This window comes from Pleurodeles waltl, chromosome 6, assembly GCF_031143425.1.
Source record: "Pleurodeles waltl isolate 20211129_DDA chromosome 6, aPleWal1.hap1.20221129, whole genome shotgun sequence".
Classification (NCBI taxonomy): Eukaryota; Metazoa; Chordata; class Amphibia; order Caudata; family Salamandridae; genus Pleurodeles; species Pleurodeles waltl.
The window spans coordinates 844375614-844399119 of NC_090445.1; the positions used below are offsets into that span (position 1 = coordinate 844375614).

General features: G+C 44.7%; 1 protein-coding gene across 2 annotated transcripts in view; it reads left to right on the top strand.

The window, feature by feature from the left end:
* Nucleotides 1-23506, top strand: part of DPCD (deleted in primary ciliary dyskinesia homolog (mouse)) — a 94842-nt gene that overhangs the window by 45724 nt on the left and 25612 nt on the right. For both annotated transcript variants that reach the window (XM_069239562.1, XM_069239563.1), the window contains exon 4: nucleotides 5066-5199. In XM_069239562.1, coding sequence (XP_069095663.1) covers nucleotides 5066-5199 — 134 coding nt within the window. The remainder of the gene's footprint in view (nucleotides 1-5065; nucleotides 5200-23506) is intronic.

Here is a 23506-nt window from a genome sequence, read left to right on the forward strand (position 1 = left end):
TTCAGATCGTCTATCTAGATGATTGTAAGAGTGTCTCTATTGGATTTGTGAGCTGTTTTGAGATTATTAATATATATATATATATATATATATATATATATATATATATATATATATATATATATATATATATATATATATAATTGTTGGGGCTAAATCCGCAGATCCACCCACAGATTTACACCGGGGGTCACACTGAGCCGTGTGGGGGGATCCACGGATCTTGGAAACTGTCCCAAAAATGATTTCAAAATCATACTTCAGTGTTTTAGCCTATTTATGTCACTTCCATGGGGTCAGGGAGTCTCTACCCTGACTCCTTCTTGAACATTACAGCCCACTTTGAGCCTCTGGGACCGTTTCCTGATAAAAGAAAATGGCGTCTGCAGCTTCCCCATCTGCTTGCGGCCAGCCAGTGAGATTTTTTGCTTTTGTGCGTGGGTCCGAGTTTTGACCCACGGCAGATCTGCAGAGGATCCACTACCCTAGATATCTATATTTTTTGCCCTTTTAATATCTCTAAAACTACTGAATACCAAATAACACAAAGCACACTTTCTGGACCAAGAACTAGCTTTCTGCCAAATTTAGTGTAATTCCATCCAGCAGTTCAGGCTGTAGTCATGTTCAAAATCCCTGTGGGAAAATGCATGGTGAAAATGTGTTTTGGGACACCCCCTTTTTTTCTTGGCCTGATTGACGGATCACCCTGAAACTGTCAAGACAGCAGCTGAACAGACTGTAGTACTAGTTACGAAAATTTTGTGAAGATTCATCAAATGGTGCCAAAGGTATTGGCAAACTAAACAAGCATTTGCAATGCAATAGGTCTTGCATTTGTTAGGGTTAGAGCTATTGGCGTTGTAAATGACAATGTCTTTTATCTATGGGTTTTGTACTGGATGTATGCCACGTGCCTCAGCAACCCTCCAAGGCCTGTTGATGCAGGAGAGAGGACACAACAAGGCCGCCATCTTTGGAGCGTTTTTGCCTCATTCCTACGGACTGGCTGTGATATTATACACAAGAGTCCAGAGGGTGAGAGTGACTGTGGGGGGTATTTAAGGTGGGGCCTCTTCAAACAGGAAGCAGTGCTAATCGAGCACTATTTTAGACAGTGCTTCCGGAAGTGGCATCTGCAAGGTCGCAGTAGCTGTGACAGGACTGTCAAAGCCATGAGACCACTTGCATTCTGAGGGGAGGAAGTGATGTCACTTGGCCAACTTTTGTGGCCTATGATATGCTTCTCCTCTCACTGTGGCGCCCTTATTTTAGCTTTGTTGCGCTACAGGGTTAGGAAAATGGCTGCCTCTACTAACTGAACTCTATTTGAAGAGGCCCAATTTACATCCAAAGGCTAAATGTTTTTTGCTTTCAAGCTTGATGGCGTGAAATGCTTGGGTCTGGAGTCACAACTCCTTTTCCACCATTTTGGAGACAACACCTTTCGCCATCTTCTTTCCTAGAACTAATAAATTAGCTTGATTATTAAGAGCACGTGCTATCGCTAAGTGTTAAGCTCTACTCAAGACAATTGGTTAATGCACACACTGCAGAGTTCTTGACAGCACGAGAATGTCACAGATGACAATCCTGACATAGCTTTTTCACCTCTGCATCTCTGCAAGGTTGATGCAAATGAATTATAGCGATTTTGTTAAGAATGACACCTGCTTTGCAGCACTATGAAATAGCAAAACCTGTATTACCAAGCGGTATATATATATATATATATATATATATATATATATATATATATATATAAAGTTAATCCCAGACTGCCCCAACAGGCACCAGACAAAGAACCCTAGGGGAGAGGATGTGGTGTAGTGGCCAGAGCTGCTGACCTCGGAGCAGGGGAAAACGGTTCCAATATTGGCACTAGCCCAACATCCTGTGAAGCTTGGTTAATCTCACCTTGCTGCCAAAAATGGATGTGTTCTTGTGTAATGTAACTGGTGCTCATGTAAATCGCTGTAATACATTTGTATCAAGTTTGTGCTGTATAAAACAGCAAAACAAACAATAATAAAGCGCTCCAATACCTTTGTGTCACATTTGCGCTACATAAAACGGCAAAAAAAAAAAGACCATGCAGACATAGCAAAGAAACAGCAAAGTGCCCGAAAACAAGGAAGAGGAAGAAACAGCATACGGCCATGCAACGCGAAGCGAAGAGGAAAAAGAAAAAAATTGTGTGCCACACTAAGGTATTTTGCCAATCGTGTAGTTGTAACAGGGTCAAGCACCAAGCCGGTAACAAACCAGCCTCAAGACAAAACGTAATAGCATTTACCAACAACATCAAAGGATTTTTGAGAGGCAGGACCAGGAACCAATGAAAGTGATGGCCGTGAGATGTGCGTGGTTATAGCCCACAGAATTACAACATGTTGAGAAGAGCATCGCTTGCGCGCTGCAATGCTCAACCTAAAAATGCTTATCATATAGAAACTAGGTCCTAACTATAACTACCTACTGGCAATCGCCAGTAGAAAAAATATATACAATATATTCACTGAGGAAAAGCAAAAGGTTAAAGTGAAGTTATAGTTAGGAATTATTATATTTTACTTTCCATTAAAACAAAACATTTGAAATGCGCTGCAAAAGGCAAAGTTTAAGGTAGTGTTATAGCTAGGTGAGAATGTGGATGACAAAGTAACATTTTTAACGTACAAAACCACTGAAATTCACTAGTTATAGTTAGCTCTGGTGCCACCACCATGCACAGTTTTCTCATCAGTGTCATTGCAAATGTTGCACTGAGATGGTCAATGATACCATGGATGATGTCATTTGTGGTGCAATATGTGAGGTAATAGTAGTGCATGGCAAGGTTGCGAGTGGTATATTCCAGTGGTTTTGTATGTTTAAAGCATTACTCAGGCAGCGGCTAGCAGCCATCCTCACACTGCGCACATCCTTCGGCGTGCCGCCAGGCCTCGTGGCAAACCCCCAAGCAGGCAGTCAAATACACACTGCACACAGCCTTTGGCTGTGAGTGGCAGGGGGTTGGCCGCAGAGCCTGGCCTGCGTCTAGCCCCCTACAGGCAGCCAACCCCCTTTGGTCCACTGGGGCTCTATCCTCAGGAATATTTTTTATTCACACCCTCCTCCCCAAGCCTGTTGTAGCCCCAGGGACCCCCATCTCCTGGGGAATTTTTTACTTGTAGGCGAGTTCTTCTGTGCCCATCCGGTGCACCCACCAATCACCATGTTAGGGGTCACAGAGGAGCCCCAGGGCCCCTGCGTCCCCAGCTAGCTTCCCGAAATTGTGTGGGAGCCAGCATTGCTCCTGCCTAGAGGGAACAGCTGTTTTCTGGGTGGGAGCAATATCTGTTTCCCTGCCTGCAAGAGGGCATTACTTAACTCAAATAGTGCACTGCTGAATTAAAATAATGATTTGGAGCAGTGCTTCCCATACCTTTCAGAACCATGACCCAGTTTTTACGATGGCAATAGTTTTCGACCCACCTATCATTAATGGACATGGGCCGGATAATTTATTTTAATGGAACTAAAGCATTGTGCTGTAATGTACTGTCATTTACAAGCAGCACATTTTCCACTGAAATGGCCACTTTGCTGTGTGTTAAATACATCCTACAGCATTTTATTCACACTTGTCAGCTAGATTGTCACACAATTATCTTTTTCTTATCATTCTCTGATTGCAAAGTGAGCAGCAATTTGTCAGAAGACATAGCCTAACATGTGATCTCTGTGTTTGGAGTGCAGCAATGTTACAAGAAAATTACAGAATTATCTAGTTAGAGAGCAAAAGTGCACTGTATAAATAAGGGAGGCAAATCAGTAACAATGGGTAAGTAGGAAATGGCGGGTAGGGGTTGGAGCGGGTGTGCCCAATATATCAAGGCTGAGAGAGTGCGAGAGAGGAGAAGGGGCAGGTTAGACATTGATGAGATGTTCCATGATCAGGAGAGTCTTGAGTTTTTATGAAGCGCATTACTCGGGCAGCCTTTGAATTTCTACCATAAAGACTTTCAAGATTGTTGTTTCATAATAGTAGAAGGCCTGGTATCTTATCTTTGCTTTCTTACATCTCTGGGGTTTGATGTTGCAGATTTTATTCCTACCCCTTTTGAGATCTTCACCTTGGCGTCCAGGCTGAGCAGACTGCCCTTATCATATAACTTGTAAATCCTCTACATTGCTATTCGTTTTGCTCTTTGCAACAGTGCCATCACATTTAACCTGTTTTTCTTGCAGGGTTTTGTTCTCCCAAAGGGAGTTCATCTTACTATTACCCCCAACAAGTATATCAGGCCCAAGACACCACAAGCACCCTCCTCCTTCCAGGCTCTCCATTATAAGGAGACTGCTGTCATATTTAAAATCTTCTTGACCACTCGTACATACATGCTAAACCCTCCCTGAAAGTGATCATACAATCAATTTCTGCGGGCCCAGTCACTTCCTGGACTTGGCCCAACCATAATCGATTACTGTATCGTTTTTCCTGTACACAGATATATTGTTTAGGCTTACTCCTGGGCTGATTAATAGTGGCTATCTACAGGCTTGCAAAAACATGCACCTGCTTCCAATTCACCAAGAATTATTATTTTGCGATTATTGCAGGCAAATGCTGCAATGGGGCCTGTTCAACCAATGACGCAATTAAATGTGATGGGAGAGTGACCAGGAGAGGTTCTATGTTTTAGATAGGAATTGTAGTTCTTGGTTCTCAACACAGCTCGTAAGGGATTAAAATGATTTTCATTTTTTTCATTTTTTTTATTTATTTTAAATATAGAAGGCTGGAGTTTCCAGTTGTAGACATCGACACAGTTAATTTGCTAAGAAGACCTCGCAGATTGATAGATGCCCAAATGAGGAACATAAAGTAGGCTTCAGTAAATTAATGTTTCGTCCTGACACTTGAGGCTTTTAAAGCCAAGAAATTCAACTACAGAATAATTGAAAAATACATCTGTGTATGTATCTTCTGTGTTAAGGAAAACTGGAAGTACACACAGGACATGACCAGCACTTTCTAGTTTTGCCTGGAAAGTTAAAATGTTTTTTTCTTTCTTTTTAGCCTATCTTCATGAGGAAGGACACAAAGGCTAGTTTTCAGTGGAGAGTTCGTAACCTGCCATATCCCAAAGACGTGTATAGCGTCACAGTGGACCAGAATGAACGCTGCTGCACTATACGAACTTCTAACAAAAAGCAAGTGCAACAAGATAACAAGTTTAATGCATTTTAATGTACTAATTGATAGGAAAGTTTGTAAATGCCTACTTTTAATGTTTTTATTTTTATTGTACTAATGCCTTCATCTGAGTAGCTGGTCTCGTACCAGGCAGTGTATTGAAAAGAGCTGTGGTGAATTAAATATTATTGGACCATTCAGGGGACTAGTGTTCGCCAACCTAGACATTTCTGAAACTAGATACCCAGGGGAGTCAATGGAGGTGTGACTGGTGTCAATCCTCTACTTTTATTTTATCCAGATTACCCTGCAAATGTCAAACTTTTGCTAAAATTACAGTTTTTCCTAACATTTCTGTGACGGAAAGCTCCAGAATCAATGAAGATCTACAAAATTCCTAACACCCAGCATTCCCACACTTCTCCAGATAAAAACTGTGCCTCACATGTGTGGGTGGGACTATCACCCGCAACAGGAACCTGTCAACACATGGACTGTATGAATTTAATTTGGTTTCAATTAGGTTACAGTTATGGTCTGCTCCAGTGACATGGTCTAGCCACACATGTCAATTGGGAGGAGTGTGGGAGCGCAGGGTGGTAAGACTTCAGCCACTCTAGTTTTCTGTTTATATCTTTGGGAACAATAGCCTTTTTTACCTCATATTTCGATATTCACAAGTCTTCCTGGGTGAAAAACAATTGTTTGTGTTGTGATGCACACAAGGAACACCAGCCTGGATTCCCCTTGTTCTGTAGGTTTCTGAAATGCCCAAGGTGGGTAGGGTTCTTGGTTGACACAGAGCCGGAATAATGAAGCCATTCACCATGTCGCATCAGAGAAAACTGCGATATCCTTGAGGTAAGTTTTGAAATATGGGCCATCAGAGAGGGGGTATCTGGTGCCAGAGAAGGTGGCCCCATGCCAAATTGGTCCAGCACTCCACACTATTAGTTTTCTCACTTTTTTCCTCCTAATCTGGTAGGCTTTGAGCCTCATCAGGTCGCAAGATTGGGGTGTTTACCACCTACCTGCCCATCCCAAATGGGGATATAGCCTGATTCCCTCACCCCCAAGTTCTTTTTCATAAATGGAAAAAGCCTTCGTGTCTAATGGACTCCCCTCCCCCCCCGCAAACCCTGGGGAGAGGGCATATTGGAGTAATCTGCTAATTAGGTACCACGGGGATCAGACATGTCTTGGGGCCATTAGCGGTGGGTGGTTATGGTCCAACGACAGAGTGGCCCACACCAACCCCATTCGTTTTATAATAAAAAAGTATGGGGTTTTCTACCCCCTCCCAAAAAAAAATCCCATGAGAAGCGGATTATGGTTAAATCTCTAATTTCCCTCTCCAGCGTGGCAGACTGAATATCTCTGATTTTGGGGAGTAGCACATGGCCATATCTTGCGTGCCGCGCCTTATTCACATCCATCTTTGGTGGCCACTGGGTGAATGCTTTTTGGGGATTGGACTTGTGGTGATCTTCAATCAGGGAACCACTACCGAGAGTTACCATTGGAAAGAGGCATTCATCCCTTTCTAGTGGTACACCTTCCGTCTTAATCAGTGTTTGGAGGGGGAGGAGATACGTTCCCCTGGCACCAATCACAGTAAAAGCAGCCTGAGTCTAAAGGCTTTGGCTGCTTTCACTTTCATTCAGTGTCACAGCAGCATGCATGATGTAGGGCTCGTCACACTGATTTTAAAAAGAGTAACCTCTGACTTTGAGGAATCATTTTTGCTTCACGCTCAAGATTTCTCTAAAAATAGAAAATCCTTCTGGTGCAAACTTTATCCGAATGTTCTACATGTGATGTGAGGACAAGACGTTATTATTCTCCCCAAAAGTGAGGTAATGCAGAGGAAGTGAATGTTTTATGATCTGCATCAAAGGACTTAGTAAGTATTGCAACAACAATTAATGTACCATTAGAGAAATACTATGTATTAAAACATGTAACTTAAATGTCAATAACAGTACACGACAGGAACAAATGAAGTTATTCTGTTGAGTCCATGAAACATCAAGTGAAGTTTATGAATCCAAAGACATTCCTTTTCAGGTCTCTCCTGGAGACGGTGCTCATGTGCTGTGGCTTGGGAACGATTTGTTGTTTCTTAAAAAAAAAAAAAAATCTAAAAGAGGCTTTTAGCCCACCATTACTCACCGTTGATTGGTTTCTTCGTCACTCGCATTTTTTTTTTATCCTCATTGGTCAGCGAGTACAGGCACCACTTTCTCTTTGTGACTTTGATGGAGCATGGGTCAAGTACTGATGAATCTTTATTGGTGTTTTTGCGCTACTCGCACTCGTTTTGAGGTACAGTTTTTTTTTATCTTTGCCCATTATTGATGCACCCCGTCTTTGATGCTTCCCATCATCAGTTTACTCCGTTGTTGCATGTTCCCATCTCCTGCCCTCAAAAACTTCCCCCATTAACCCCCCCCCCAAAAAAAAAACATGATGCGGTATAACATTTGTGGATAATGTCTGATCCTTTTAATAATTCTGGATTGACGTCTTGTTCAATTGTTATGATTATAAGTATACTTATAATTACTTAAACATACATGCATTTAGATTGCCTGTTCCGGTGTAGATGTAGGTCATCTGAATCCACATAAGGATGTGGCATACATCTAATCATATTACGGCACGGGCGCACCATTCCAGGATGCCTGCTGCACTCACTTGCGGCTGGCACTCATTCATTGCCTGCTCATTGAAGATGGCATAAGGCCTATTGGAGCACATTGGAAGTCAGCATTCCTTTGAGCTTGTGGGCCGCCACCAAGGCGGGACAAACTGCAGTACGCTCTAGGGCAAAAGTGGCTGTAAGAAAACAAGGCCGTGGCTAGAAAGGAACGCGCGAGTCGTGGGACCATTTGAAGTGCAACTCGTCTGCTATGAGGGCAGGTTGCGCTAGTTATGTACCCTAGTTGAGAAGCAGAGACAACTACATCTCAGTTCCGCTTCATGCAGCAGTCTCAAAGCCGGGATGCTGGCTTCTGTGGACTTCCACGCGCCGACAAAAATCTAATTTCACAGCTGTCCGTCTGTGCACGCATTAAAATAAACAAGTGCCCTGAATTCAGTTGAAATGTCTTTTTAACGTGTAATGGTTTAACATTTACAGCGGTTTACATCAGACTATTTCTCTCAGCGCCAACCTTAATCATTATGATGCACTATTTTATAGTTGACAGCTTGCTTTCGGCAGTTGCGCATGGGCCCTAGGTCTCAGTGATGAATGTTGCATTCAAGTGGTGCAGATATTTCAATTTGTTTTAATCAAGCGTTCATGGTGGGCAAGACGTACAATGCGGTATTGCCTTCCCTTAGAGTAGACCGGCCAAGATCAAGGTCTACAGCTAATGTGATCCCCAAAATATCAGAAAACCTGAGCCCACGGACACGATGTAAGCATTGCCAGAACAGAAGCCAAAAATCCTAGGTTATTTTTCAGGTTGAAAAATAGTGCCATTCAAAATGTTGACCACTTCTGAGTGACGCTTGTATTGATGCTTTAAGGTTTTAACATATAACGGAGTGCTTTAAATGGGCAGTTACTGAGTACCGGCACTTTTTAATTGTGAGAGGGAGAGTACCTGCACTTCTCAAGATAAACGTAATACTTTTAATTGGAGAGTCCAGGCACTTCGCAGAAACAAGCAGGTACTCTGATACAGAGTACCTGTACTTCTATTTTTGCAGTTCAAGCACTGCATATAACATGCAAGAACTGTTATAAATTGTGCTTGAGGATGCTAACACCTGGTCACCGCTGCAAGTAATTAGCTGCAGTATTGTCTGCAGCCTTCCCATGCCCCCGACTGTTTTCAGAGATTAGTTAACACATGCTCATACATGCCAACCCTCCTGATTCAGGCGGAAGACTACCGATTTCAAGGTTATTATCCCGCCTTCCGATTCCTGCATTCAAAAACCCAATTCCTCGATAGGCTTCAGTCGACAGGGACTGGTCTAGTAAGACTTACAGTCGCTGCCAGCAACCTGCTCCTGCAGGCCAGTGCACAGCATTTGTGTCACAACCTCTCTGTCTGCCATAGCGCTCTCCGTGCTCCTGACAGGTAAGAAAAAAAAAAAGAATGTATCTGCTTTTCTGAGATCTGATCCTGTAGTCGCCCACTTCCAAAGCCCCATACTTGACAATAGGCTCAATTCTAGCCTCGATAGAAGTCAATGCGAGAAATGTATTCTCGGGATTATTTTTCTAAAATCTCCCGCTTTCCTCTTCTAAAATGTTGGCATGTATGCATGTTTTAACCATGGTAGTTCTGACATTTGAAATGGTCCATCAAATTTGTGGCAACAGGCTAGACTGATTCCGCCATTCGTTTCATGTGTTGCTTAAGCAATGACAGCAGACTCAAACTTGTCACTTCATTGTTTGTTTCACATCAAAAGAAAACAACTACAGTCAGTTGCAGTTATATAAAAAAGCAAAGGCAAGTTACCCACCTTATGTAAAATGAAAACGTCATGGCAATAGCAACTCTAACTAAATATTATGTTAGCCTTCCACATTTGGCTGTTGCATGGCTATTTTATAAAATATTCATTTAGTCTTGTTAAGGCTCCAAAATAAGTACTTTTACTGTATTTGCCTTTTCAGGATGTATAATTTTTGACGTGTTCTAGAATTTCATCTTGTTGTCTGCTGTTGTAACTTTAAGGCTATTGGTGGCAATATGAGTAAGTGTTCCTGGGGACAAAGCAAGCATTGGAAGATACGTAAACATAGCTATAACTTAGTGAGCATGCACAAAAAATAAATCCAATTGATTTTCTCTCTCATTTGCACTCCTATAACTGCTTCACAGCGGTTTGATTAAGTGTCAATTGTGTGTGGAAAACCTCAAAACATTCTTATGATTATGCGTGAACAATAGGCCCAGCTCTGTAACCCAACAGATTTTTAGATCTTGCTTGAGACAGCACATGCGCGACCGCTTGCGAAACATTTTGTTTACTTACAGAGGCTTAGAGCCTACCCATTGCTTATTATTAGTTGGCTTCATTGCCACTAATTTGCTTGCTTCTTCATGGTCAGAGCATGCCAACTTGACTTCCTCTTCTCATGTTTGTCCCTCACCTGGAGCATGGCCCAAGTACTGGTTCCTTGACCAGTGTAATACTACTGCTACTGCTTTCAGGGCTTGTTTTTTCTTCTTGTGGAAGCACTCCATGAGAATGTGTTTGCTTCTGCTGTCATGTGTGTTGCTTGACCATCTTTCCACCCCTCCCGCTGTCTGTCCTGTTGCTAGCCTCCTCCTCCCGATGTCCCTCGGGTTCCTTGCCCTCGCCCTTTCTCTGTGTTGGCCTACCCTTGCAATAGCAAACACTATGATGGGGGGGGTGGGCTAGCTGCCGAAGATGGTGGCCGCATAATTGGAGAGTTTTCAGGCCGTGGGTCACCATCCTCAAATATCCATCTGTACTGTCGCAAATCGAGGGTGGAGAGATGACTGAAGGGCTGTAGACTCTAGCGGCAGAGTGAAGCCAATTTCTTAACCCTATGGAATCCCACCTGAAACAAGCTTTTCCCACTGGGCCTGCGAGTGCTTGCACCACACTAGCCTGCAGCAATCCAAGAAGGAGGTGAGAACATGGTTGGAGCTCTTCCGACGATACCTAGGGCGGCGGCACGAGTGAAAATCGGAAGGGCCACACGCAGTGAAAGCGACACTATCTGCACCGCGGATGCCCAAGCCACAGTGGTTTATTGCACGGCAGAAGGGGGGCAACAGAGGAAGAGACTGGTGCATGCCTGATGGGCGGGACATGGAGGCGCAGAGCCGGTAAAATGGACATGTGACCCAACCGAGCCTAACGACGGTCGAGAGGTGAGACTGTGGGCTGAGTGACAGTACCTGCTGTGCGAGGACAATCGAGCAAGACAAATTGGAGGAGGCCGTGGGCTTGCAGCAGGAAGAGACAGCATACCTGATGCCCAAGGTTGCGTCCGAGACCCTTGCTGTAGTTGCCTGGGCTGAGTAGTGGATTGCTCCCTATGGCGGGGCCACCCCTGGGACTGGGGCGCTGCTGTGGGACTGGAGCCTCCCCTGCGTCTAGAGATGCAAGGCTGCAGCCCTCTTAGACCTCTTGAGGCCCGACCCATTTGACACCCTTACGGTAGTACATTACATATTTCAGCGCTTCGGCCTGTGATCTGTCAACGTACTGCAGAGCACATGAACTGTTGCGCTGGAGACTACTGATTGGAGGGCCCACTCGAAGACCCCCATACCCCAATAACTTCTGGTGAGTTGACTGAAAGGCACTACCCTTGAATTAATTGCTGATTGCTATGATCGGACCCTTGGTCCTCAAACATGAGAGAAGCGATGTGAGCCCTTGCGGACTGGAACCCTGCTCTTGCATCATCTCCACGGTTTCCCCATCTCCTCGGGTAGTCACATGCGGCGGTACGGGCCTCCCCCCTCTGCGTTACTGACTATCTGAGCTGCCTTCCCGTTAAATCTCATCAAAATTGTTTGATCCTCTGACCATACATGGGGCCCACCAAGGGCAAAATGGCAGATATTCTGACATACACACAACCTCAATCCACCCCATCGGAGGGCTTGCCTGCAATGACAACTGAGGATTGCTTCCCCCCCCCCCCCCCCCCACAAATATAGGTCCTCCACAAGACAAATTGAACATTATATGTGAGTCCAGAATGGCTCTGGAGCAGCGACTGGAAACCATCAGGTACTAAAGATCTAAAGCAGAAAGAAATAAGAAGCCATACAGGTGACAGGATGCATTTACAACATTGAACAAGTTCACTACAATAATATGTACACTGTTAAACAAAAGGCAGAATAATGTAGTCACATATTACATCATCTCCCACCTTCACAACAATAAATAAGCAAAGAAATGAAATCTTAACGCAAAACTATTCCAAAATAAAATCGTCAAATTTGGAAGGCATCTTAATGATTCTTTTGCCACGAGTACTTTCCAAACCTGAAGAGCTGGGAACATCCCTGCCGCAAGCATCCATATCGTCGTGGATGAGTTGAGTAGATACTTCACTCTCACCAGTGGCATTCGGAGCATGAGCTTGTGGTCTGTCTTCACTACTTCCCACCCGGATTGACTTGGACAAATTTGTATATGGAACCTCATGAAACAAGGCATGACTTGAGATGTCTACCTCCCTGTTCGCATAAACTTCGTTGAAAATGTCTGCTTGTCTGGCAGTAATAGGAATGACACTGTTTCTGTTCCACCACCCTCTGCCATCCAATAAAACAGAAGCTTTAGTTACTTTCACAACTTTGACAGGTAGAAAGTATTTAGATTCTCCTTTAGAGACTTTCTGAGGTTTTTTAATTAACACCCAATCATGAATATTTAATTCAGTTTCCTTAACCTTGTTCCTGGTATCATAATTCTCCTTTTGCTTCAGTTGTTTCCTTAATGCTTGGGTTCTCAAATCATTCAATGTTACATCCGATTTGCCTAATTTGTTTGTTAAAGAGTCGGTCAACCATGCTGACACAAGCTTAGACCTCGACTCTCTCCCTCTAAGAAGGATAAAAGGGGAAACTCCTGTGGTGGAGTTAGGGGTATTCGAGTAAGCCCAAAACTTCTCTTTGAGAAAATCATGAACATTATAATCATTAGCTAAAGCTGTTTGGATGCCTTCCTTTAAGATTCTATTGTCTCTCTCTACCAGGCAAGGGTCAGGTGCGATGGAGCAACGTCTTGTTGACTACCGAGGGAACTGAAGGCCCTGATGCTACTCATTACATAGAGACTTGGCTAAAAACTGCAGTGGCACCAACCGGGCTCTCTCCCCTACTCACAGTCAAAAGGAACATCGAGCTCCTGCTAAGAAACCCCCAACAGGGGTTCCTCCGCGGCCAGTGGTAGCCCGCATATTGAACTACAGAGACTGCGATGCCCTCCTCTGCGGCCCGAGGGAGACAGCACACTTCTTGATAGATAATGTCCGTGTATCCTTATTTCCGGATTACACATGCATGGTCCAGTGACAAGGAGTCTCCTTTCAAGCAATCAAACTGAAACTATGAACGCAGGGCATCTCTTAAGCCCTTATATTCCCGAATAAGCTTAATGTGATGCATGACAACAGAAGTCATTTTTTTGATGTCCCTCCAGATACACTTCACGCATTCCACATATTTGGGGAAAACCCTGTCCGATCTCAACCCCTTAGAAGTGACATTCACGTGGGGAAGGGTGCAGACACATGTGCCTACATGTAAATTGCAGCTGTGGGTCATTGAAGATGGAGAATTCTGCGAGACCGTAGCCACAACAATAGATAATTACTTTGCAGAGAATGCGAACACAGTGTCCTCTCCACTAGTGGAATGAGAAGTAATTATAAGGGGAACATACATGGGATCCATGGTGGATGGCTGTCAAATGGTGACCCACTATTTGGGTCAGGTAGAGGACAGTTTGGGACATCTGGAACAGGAGGCGGTGATGGATGTCTTGTGTTCTCTGACCCTACAGGAGGCCGGGACAGAATACGTAGAACTACCGGAGAGACTGTGGGTGCTAGATAACATGGAATATGTACAGAAAACACACAGTGAAGTGGCCAAATCCGACACACTCCAAGTCTGCATGTTAATGCAGTTCCCACCCCCACACTGGTCCTCCGGGTAGACGCCCTACAAGGGACCAGCGCTAGCACCCAACTTGAAATAAATAATGCCTTTAGTGAGTTCTCTAAAACCCTATTCACTGGTCCCCCCCAACCCCTCCCCCCCGGCTCACCCTAAGATGCTTGATGCATTTCTACAAGACCTCACTCTATCACAGTTGCAAACAGTCTATAAGGAAACACTAGCAACCCTGCTGACAGCGAATGAGATACGAGGAGCCATAAAAGACCTCACCAGTAATAAGACCCAAGGGACGGATGGTCTCCCTGTCAAGTTCTATGCCAGATTTTAATCACCTAGTCCCACAGTTGGAACGGTTATAGAAATTCTCCTTGGACGATGTAGGAAAGTGCCTCTTTTGACATGGTCACTCACCACCCTGTCCCCCCCCACACACACTTTTTGCCTGGTTTCTGGTGCAGTTTCGACTGAAAGTGCCCTGGGTTCCTGTTAAACAGTTCCCCAGTGCCAGATCTCTTTTCCTAAAACTGCACTATTGTTTGGACACTACTTTTTAAATTCCTCCATCTTGCATGGAAGGAATTAGGCTAATAGGGTTAGAGCTATGCCCACTTCCCAAAGGAAGTGGTCATAGGAAGGGTGTATTCACCCCAAAGATGAGTAGCCCATTGGCTACCACCTGCCACTCCCTGTAATGCCCCTAAATCCAGTATGGGCCCGGAACCCTAGAACCAGATTCCTGTTTACCTAAGGGGGCTGGACAAAACAGAAATGGCCCAGCAGAGAAGACACCAACTGACTTGGCACCAGACCTGCCGACCTGTCGGCAGCTTTAAAAGAAATCTGCACCCAAAAGATGACTGTCCCGAAGCCCAGTGACCTCCAAAGCCTTGGGAAGACTGTCTGCCTTTGATAAAGAACAAGAACTCCTGTGGACAGTGGACCTGTCCAGAAGAAATCATCTCCAAAGAAGAAGAAGTCTGCAGGAGGAACCACAAAACTTCCTCCTGGAACCACCTCTACACCCGACGCCCCCAGCCCGAGTTCAAGGGGCCACCAGTCTAGTGAAGGTTCCCCAGCGCCTCTAACCAAGAGTCCAACATGGGCTGACCCCTGACGAACTCCACAGCGACTCCTGTAGCCTAAATTCAAGTACTCCCCCTACCCGTGACCTGCCTAGTAAGCTGTTTCTGATGCCAAAAGACACCCCTGCATCCGGAGCCTCTGGGCCTTGGGGAGCTGGACCGTTGGTGTCCCTGCGTCCCCTGCCATCTCAGCTTACCTGGGCAGCTGTGGGTTAAACTCTTCCGGCCTCCTGGCCGGGCCTGCAGCTTGTTTCTGAATGGCATCTCCACCATTGAATAACACTGGGCGCCCGACGCTGTGTTGGCTTGGCACTCTGCACCCATCCTACCCCGTGCCGCTGAGGGTCTAACTTTGGTGTTGCCTTGTGGCCCCCCCACTTGTACTTACCTCACCTCCAGGACATCAACACTTGACCCCACTTCACTCACCTGTAAGCAGCACTTCAGCGGATACCTCCTGTATCTATTGAATAGCATTGGGAGCCCAGCGCTGTGTTGGAACTCATAACTTGTGGCTCTCCCCCGGTGCTTGCTTCAACCCCTGGAGACCATCCTCTGACAACGCTTGTACTTACGTGGGAGCAGCGCAACTTCATCCTCCCCCAGTCTCTATTGATTAACATTGGGCACCAACTTAGACTTTGACCTCTGCACCCCGCCGCTCCCGTGCCGCTGAGCGTGCACTCTTGGTACCAACCTGAACCATGTCCGGTGCTAGTCTAAAACCCTGAAGACTGGGATTGTAAGTTGTTGACTTACCTGTGAAACTGCCTTTTTGTTTTCCTCCCATAGGTTAACATTGAAGACTCTGAAAATTGCACTGTGTTTATTTTTGAAACAACAAAGTATTTTCAATATAAAAATTGCTTACCTTATAACAAAGTTCTTTGGTTCTAAGCATATATAAAAGCAACTGTTATTTTTCTAAATTGGTCTCGGATATATTCTTTGAGTGTGTGCCTCGTTTATTGCCTCTGTGAGCACTACAAATGCTTAAAACGACTCCTTGATAAGCCTAACTGCTCGCCCACACTACCACAAAAAGAGCACTAGAGCTATCTATTTCTGCCTCTGCAAGCCTTTGGGAATCCACTGGATTCTCATCACATTTTCCTTCATTTTATTGCAGTACCTAGAGAGCCAGCGTCCTACAGATGAGGGCATATTAACCCCCACTACCAGACAGGCATTGGTGACCTCAATATTGAAACCTGGTAAGACCCCAACCCACGGAGGCCATTTTTGCTATTAAACACAGAATGTAAAATTTTAAGTAAGGTCCTAGCACAGAGGCTTTTTCCAGTGCTGCCCAGTGCTGATTTGTTCCCAATCGTAATACATCCCTCAACATCCGTAGACTGTATCACATAATAGACTCTGCTTGGGACCATTATCCCTGGGCTGGCTGCCGTTCATTAGACCTCTGCCAGGTCTTTGATCCTCTAGGGTGGGACTATATGATCACAACACTTGGGAAATTTGGGGTTCACCGAATATACATACAGTGGATTTTGCTCTTATACACCTCCTTCACAGCAAGAGCACGGGCCGGGGGACATATTTCACACACTTATACCATTTCTCGGGGTACACAACAGGGTTGCCCACTATCCCCATTGCTATTTGTACATGCTCTGGAACCTCTGGCGATGTCATTATATGCAGGCAATGTCATGATACGCTGACAAAATAATTTTGTGTACCAGAGACCTCCACCTGGACCTTACCAAGGTGGTGCAAATATTTACTAACTTTGCGTCTATCTCAGGATTATGTGCTAATATAAATAAATCATATGCCTTTGCCTTTGAAGGGACATACACAACCGTGGTGCTACCATTCGGACAAACAATGATATCAGTGGCAGCAGATACATTTCGCTACCTGGGGATTCAGGTCTTTAGGACACCACATAATTTAATAGAAGGGAATTTACAGAAGACAATTGTGTCTCTCTGATCTCGGAAACAGTTCTGTGTTACACTTCCAATATCGGTGACAGGCCAGATGGCACTTTGCAAGATGGTGATGCTTCCACGACTTTTATTATTTTGTGAACTTGCCGGAAGTGATCCTGACTTGATATTTGAAGACTTTGAACACTCTGCTTATAGATCTGATATGGGGCACTGGCAGGAGGAGAATCAGCATAGCTAAACTACAGCTACCCTCTCACAGAGAAGTAATGGGAGCCCCAGATTTTAATGCCTACTGCACTGCAGGTTAATTACATTGGCTCTCCTATTGGCTGGCAGGTAGGAACCTGCATGAGATAGGTTATACTACAAGGATGCTGGAACAGGGTAACCTCTGCTGTATGATTTGTATTCCCCGAGTACACCCCTACTGGGGCTGCTTACGGCAACTGGCATCTTCACGAGTGGTCGAATACGTCCCTGGGAACAAGGTGGAGTAACGACTGTTGGAGCATTTTTTTGCCAACAACATTCTCTTGAGCCACACAGACTTTAACACATAGAACATACCAGAGACCTTATTTTTTAACACACGCAAGGGTCACTAAGTACATTAAACGACACTGGGCCCTGGACAGAACAGAACTCCACCCCCACCCCCCACAAATTTGTACAGGCAGCATACACCATGGGCTATGGTAGACACTTAATACGCTGGCTATATAGGGGGCTCCTAGAACACTCAGACATCATTAACCCCTCTATGGGCCAAATGAGAAAATGACTTGGCCAACTGCTCCGAGACAACACTTACAGGCTTAATGCAATGTATCCTGATACATCAGCCATATATCCCCCTTGTCACAGCAAAGAAGCTGACCTCAAACACAAGTTGTGGGCCTCGCCTACTTTGACCTCCTATTGGGCCTATATTCCAGGGATATTGACGGACCTAACTGAGAGGGAGGTTTGGCACATATTTGACGCATTTATCCTGGGATTATTTCCACGGCACTAGGGAACAAAGGTGATGGCCAGATCAGCAGATCTGGCATTGCTGTTAGCAAAACACCTTTTGACCAGTAGATGGAAATTGGTGAAACTGCCCATGATATTACAATGGAAAGAGGAGATGGACAGGTGGGGTTTGGCTGAAAGCACTGCCCTACACAGGGGGGAATTTAGTGGAATGCAGAAATGCCCTATAGCAATGGAGTGGGCTGCAGTACTAGAATAATTTAAGACCCAGGAATGGGAAGGTGATTAAGACCAGATTAAATGCGAACTTCCAGTTCGAGTAACATTCCGCAATTCATAAATTGGTGATTACCTCCTGCTGGGTAAACATTGCAGAAGAGTAATATCTGAAAGGTATTGTCTCAGTTGCCATATGATATTTTTACACTACACTTACTGCATTGTAATGGATGATGTGAGTACATTGCAGGCCGACAAGAATGTTGTTTATATGAGCTATCGGGAGAAGACAACGTCAGGGTGATGTCTAGTTTTGGGAATGGAAGGAGGGAGGGAACTGAAACTACCTCCACTTGGGCACAAACTGGAAACTGCTGATACGTTTGAAGTGTTGCCAACCCCACCTTAATGTTCTACATTTGATTAACTAAACTATATACCTGAGACAACTATAAGGTTGATCTGATAGAGACTTCTAGCTGCAGATTCCTTACCTTAGAATTCCCTGGCGTCAGCTTTGAATCTAGAACTTTTGCTGAGCAATACTCTTGCGCACGCTGGCGGGTGGCGTTGTTCAGATCCGCGTGGCGTCGTTTGAACCATTCGTGACATTATGGTTGCCTATAAAGGCACCACCCAGGCATGCGTACATCAGTTCTATTCCTTCCGCGCCAGTTAGCGCAGATCCGGAATATAGCTACCCTTTCTCAACCTTTTTGATGAAGATTTTTTCAAAGTCTGTGCAAGATATGTCCTCTAGGAAGATGGGGTTCAAGCCGTGTGGCGCCTGCCACCGCACCAGGTCGGTGATGGACCCCCATAAGGTATGTCTATGGTGTTTGGACCGAGACCACGACTTGGAGTCGTTGTTCTGAAAGCTTTGAGGGAGCGGTCCCTGAAGCTGTTGGCAGCCAGGTTGTTGAAGTCAGTTGACCCGACTCCTCGGAGTTCACGGTCCCAGTTGAGAAGGGGAAGAGGCACAAGAAGAAGTCCAAGCAGACTTCGACTTCACCTCGCCCGACGAGGCGAGTCAGGAGCGTCGACGTTCCAAGCATGGTTTTCTTGGACCCGATGCCAGCGCCGACTTTGTGCCTCCCTTCCCTTTCTCTCACAGTAGTGACAGATGCGTTACCTCTGGGATGGGGTGGACATCTGGGAGAGGTGGAGATCAGAGGCCTCTGGTCTCCGGTGTAATCCGGACTCCATATCAACTTATTGGAGCTCCAGGTGATCAGACTAGCATTGAAAGCATTTCTTCCTGTAGTAAAAGGGAAGATGATGCAGGTGTTCATGGACAACACCACCGCAATGTGGTACTGCAACAAGCAGGGCGGTTTGGGGTGGTGGACCCTTTGTCAAGAGGCCCTGCATCTCCGGACATGGCTGGAACAGCAGGGCATAACCCTGGTGGTTCAACACTTGGCAGGTTCTCTGAATGCCAGGACAGACAAACTCAGTCGTTGATGCCTAGCGGATCACGAATGGTGTCTCCATCTGGAGGTGGCACAAGGACTCTTTCTGCAGTGGGGAGAGCCTTGGTTAGATCTATTCGCCTCTGCAGAAAACACGCAATGTCTGCAGTATTGCGCGTTGGAGTTTCCAAGGGAGGCACTTGCTCGGTGATGCTTTTTGTTGTGAGTGGAGTTCAGGCCTCCTGTATGCCTTTACGCCGATACCACTTCTGCCCAGAGTTCTCAATAAGATCAAGAACGACCTGACTCAAAAAATCGTGGTGGCTCTGAACTGGGCACAGAGTGTCTGGTATCCCGAGCTTCTGAAAATGAGCATCGATCCTCCGATCAGGCTGCCTCTTTCGGACGATTTTCTGTCGCAGCAGCCGGGGAAGGTTCTCCATCTGTACCGGTCAACTCTGCGCCTTCATGCGTTGAGATTGAGCGGCGACAGTTGACAGCCTTTGACCTTCCTCCCAAAGCCTGTAAAGTTATTCTGGCAGCCAGGCGTACCTCCAGTAAGATGGTATACACCTGCTGTTGGAAACACTTTGTATATTATTGTACAGAAAGATCTATTGATCCTTTTTCTGCTTCTCTCTCTGACATCCTTCTCTTTATCTTATCCTGTGCCCAACAGAGTTCTGCCTTGGGCACTCTCAAATGCTATCTTTCCGCCCTCTCGGCGTTCCTTCGGCTGCCCGATCAGCCTTCATTATTCAAATCTCCAATTGTAAATAGATTTTTTTAAAGAGCTTGTACATATGTATCCTCCTATGCCCTTTGTCATGCCTCAGTGGGACTTGAATCTAGTCCTCACTTTTCTCATGTGGGCTTCCTTTGAGCCACTGCACAACTGTCCCCTCCGGCTGCTTACCATTAAGTGGCAATACAATCTGCCAGGAAGGTTAGTGAGATGCAGACTCCTTCACTTAAGCCGCCGTATCTCACCATGTTTCCAGACAATGTGATACTCAGAACTCGTGCCTCTTTCCTCCTCAAAGTGGTGACCCCATTTCACCTGTGTTAGAACATCACCCTGCCCACCTTCTTTGCTCTACCGCATCCGTCTAAAGAAAAGGATCAATTCCACTGGCTGGACCCAAAAAGAAGGGTCGGGAAGTGCATAAACCAACCATTTAGCGATGGGTCATTCTCTGCATTAAAATCTGCTACCCACTGGCCAAGAAGCAGCCTCCTGAGGGCTTGAGGGCCCAATCTACCAGGGGCAAGGCTGCTACCCCTGCGCTAGCACAAGGTGTTCCAGTCCTGGATATTTGTCCGGCAGTGATGTGGGCATCATTCCACACTTTTGCAAGACATTACTGCTTGGGCAATCAGGTCTGTAGAGATGGGCACTTTGCCCCTTTGGTCGTACAGGACATTCTAGTGTAAAGAAGATCTCTCCTCAGCCCATCACCTGGAGGTTATGGCTTGGGTATCTATTCTAAGGTAAGGAATCTGCAGCTAGAAGTCTCTATCGGATGAACAAGTTACTTACCGTCTGTAACGCATTCTATCTAGCTACAGATTCCTTACACCCACCCGTGCTTTCCCACTCTATGGACAAGTCTAATAAGGTCAGAGATTGTCACTTTCAGGGCCCTAGTTTTTGCACAGACAAATTGTTGGTTCTTTCCATGGCTCTGCGCTTCTGGTGTGGAAGTTAGTGGAAAAGGAACTGACGTACGTGCGCCTGAGTGGTGCCTTTATACGTGATTGTGACGTCACGAACGGCTCCAATGGCTCCATGCAGATCCGAATTACACCACCAGACGGCGTGCGCAAGGGTATTGCTCAGCAAAAGTTCCGGATTCCAAGATGACGCCAGAGACTTCTAAGTTAAGGAATCTGCAGCTAGATAGTCTCTCTACCAGATAATGAATTACCGAAGGTAAGTAACTTGTTATTCAATACTGTGGTAACCTGAATGGTGTAATACATATCTCAACAGTGTAGAAGATAAGTAATTATTGATTGTATATGATAAACCAATAAAGTTTGTGTTAACCACTATCATGTGGCCAGTGCTGGCCACCCATAGTGCTTTTTCTCTGACTTCTTTTTTTTTTTTCTTGCTTTTTTTTTACTTAAGTTGTGAAGTCCCTCTCGTTCCAGCACAAAAAAATATTGACAAAGCCAAATAGCCCTCTTATGCACTTTTTAGCTTTGTCAGTGCTTGTTTTAGCCATGTTGTACAGCACTGACCTTTGGAGAAGTGACAATTCAATCTAAAAAAAAGATTTTGCAACGTCTGCGAAAGAGTAAATGTTGAGCTCATAGGTACAAATGAGCACCACTAGAGAACTAATTTACCCATTAATTAGGTAATTTGAAAGGGCTGAACTTTGAAGTACACTACAGATTGTCTTATAGGAGCATGAAGGGAAAGGCCCCAGAGCCACCCTATGAACTCTGTTTGTAAAGAAAAAACAGGAGCCAACTAGTTGAGTGTTGTGCTCCTGATCCCAATCTCCTTAATATGATCTGTGAGATTTGATGGTTCATGTGCCAATTGCTGTTTACTTATCCATTCAGGGTATAATCATTACCTGAATCAACATCAATACGTATTTATTTAGTATACTTTATTGCACAATTAATAAAAATCATTGTAATCACCACATAAAAAGCATTAGAACTGCCATAAAACATCCACATAGAAGCCATATTTCTCTCTCCAGTTGTTTAAAAAAACAAAACAAAATAAAAACTGTGATGACTTATTGAACACCCAGTGGAAATACTGTAATACATACAAGATCAACATCAAGCCACTCGCAGGTGTGTTATACCAACTCCGAGGGAACTAGGTGACAAACAAACATCTAGAAAGGTGCCCAGTTAATAACACATATAAAAAGGGCTGTTAAAATATAATTTGTCCAGTCAGGGGCTGGGTGATAGGCGTTCAGTTGAAAGAAGGGCTTAGTCCATTACTCGCGTACCAGGTATCATTAATACCTAGGTTCATCAAGTACTGCCTTCATGCCTAGTTCCAACCTGCAGTTGAGACGAGAGCATGTTTAGGCATCATTTGAAATGTTATTGAATTCTAAAAACTGCAAAGCTGTTTTGCAATGAAGGATTTCAATAGCTGGGCTCCCAAAGGAGCCACAGTGATGGGTTGATACTTAGAACTTTAGATAGATCAAGAACGGTTTTGTTTTTTCAGTAGTGACACCACTAAGCCCAATTTTAATTCCTCAGTCACATATCCTTCAGACTGAGAGCAATTAAGAATATTCATATGAGATGGAGTTAAATATTCTTTAATGTTAGGTAGCAATGGCTGGCAGCCTGGTTGGGTGGACTGATCTATGAGAGATTCTGACATACACTTACAGGAGTGTGATTAAGTCTTGTTCCTAGAAGGAGTGCTAGGTGACAAGATGCTTATGAAATGAAGGGCCACTTGGAAGGAACTGTTTAACATTATATTCTCTCTTGAAATGAAGAAGGCTGCTTGCTCATCACAAACATGAGTTATTAAAAAAAAAAAAAAATTCTAGCAGCTTGTTATTGATCCTGAAAAGTTCCTTTGGTTTGCGCACAGCAATAGCGATTTTTGTCAAAATAAAATCCTTGCTTAGTTTTCTCAATTGTACGTTTGTAATTAGATAACACTCTTAATAATCTGATTTTCTGGATACAATGTAGAATAAATACCAAATGTGGTTTTTTTTAGAATTAGAAGTTCTTTGTTACACAAAAGGGAAGATTTGTTGTTGGACTCTCTCAGGATAGCGGCGGCTGCGGTCTCTAAGGTAGAAGAGATGCTGTTGCGATAGATGATATATTTTGCAGAGTGATACCAACCACTCAACAAAGTGCTGAGGGCAGCTTGTAGAGTTGCCCCTAAACCTTTGGGTGTGCCTTTTGTTAGTCTCTAGCTATAGTCTTAATTTGCTTTTCTGGTTTTGTCTTTAATTGGGTCAAAATGTTAAATTTGAGGAAATGGTGGTTTGACCAAGCGAGTGAAGTAACTGGCACTATTGGGTTAGTTCCCCCTTGTGTAATGCAAAGGTCC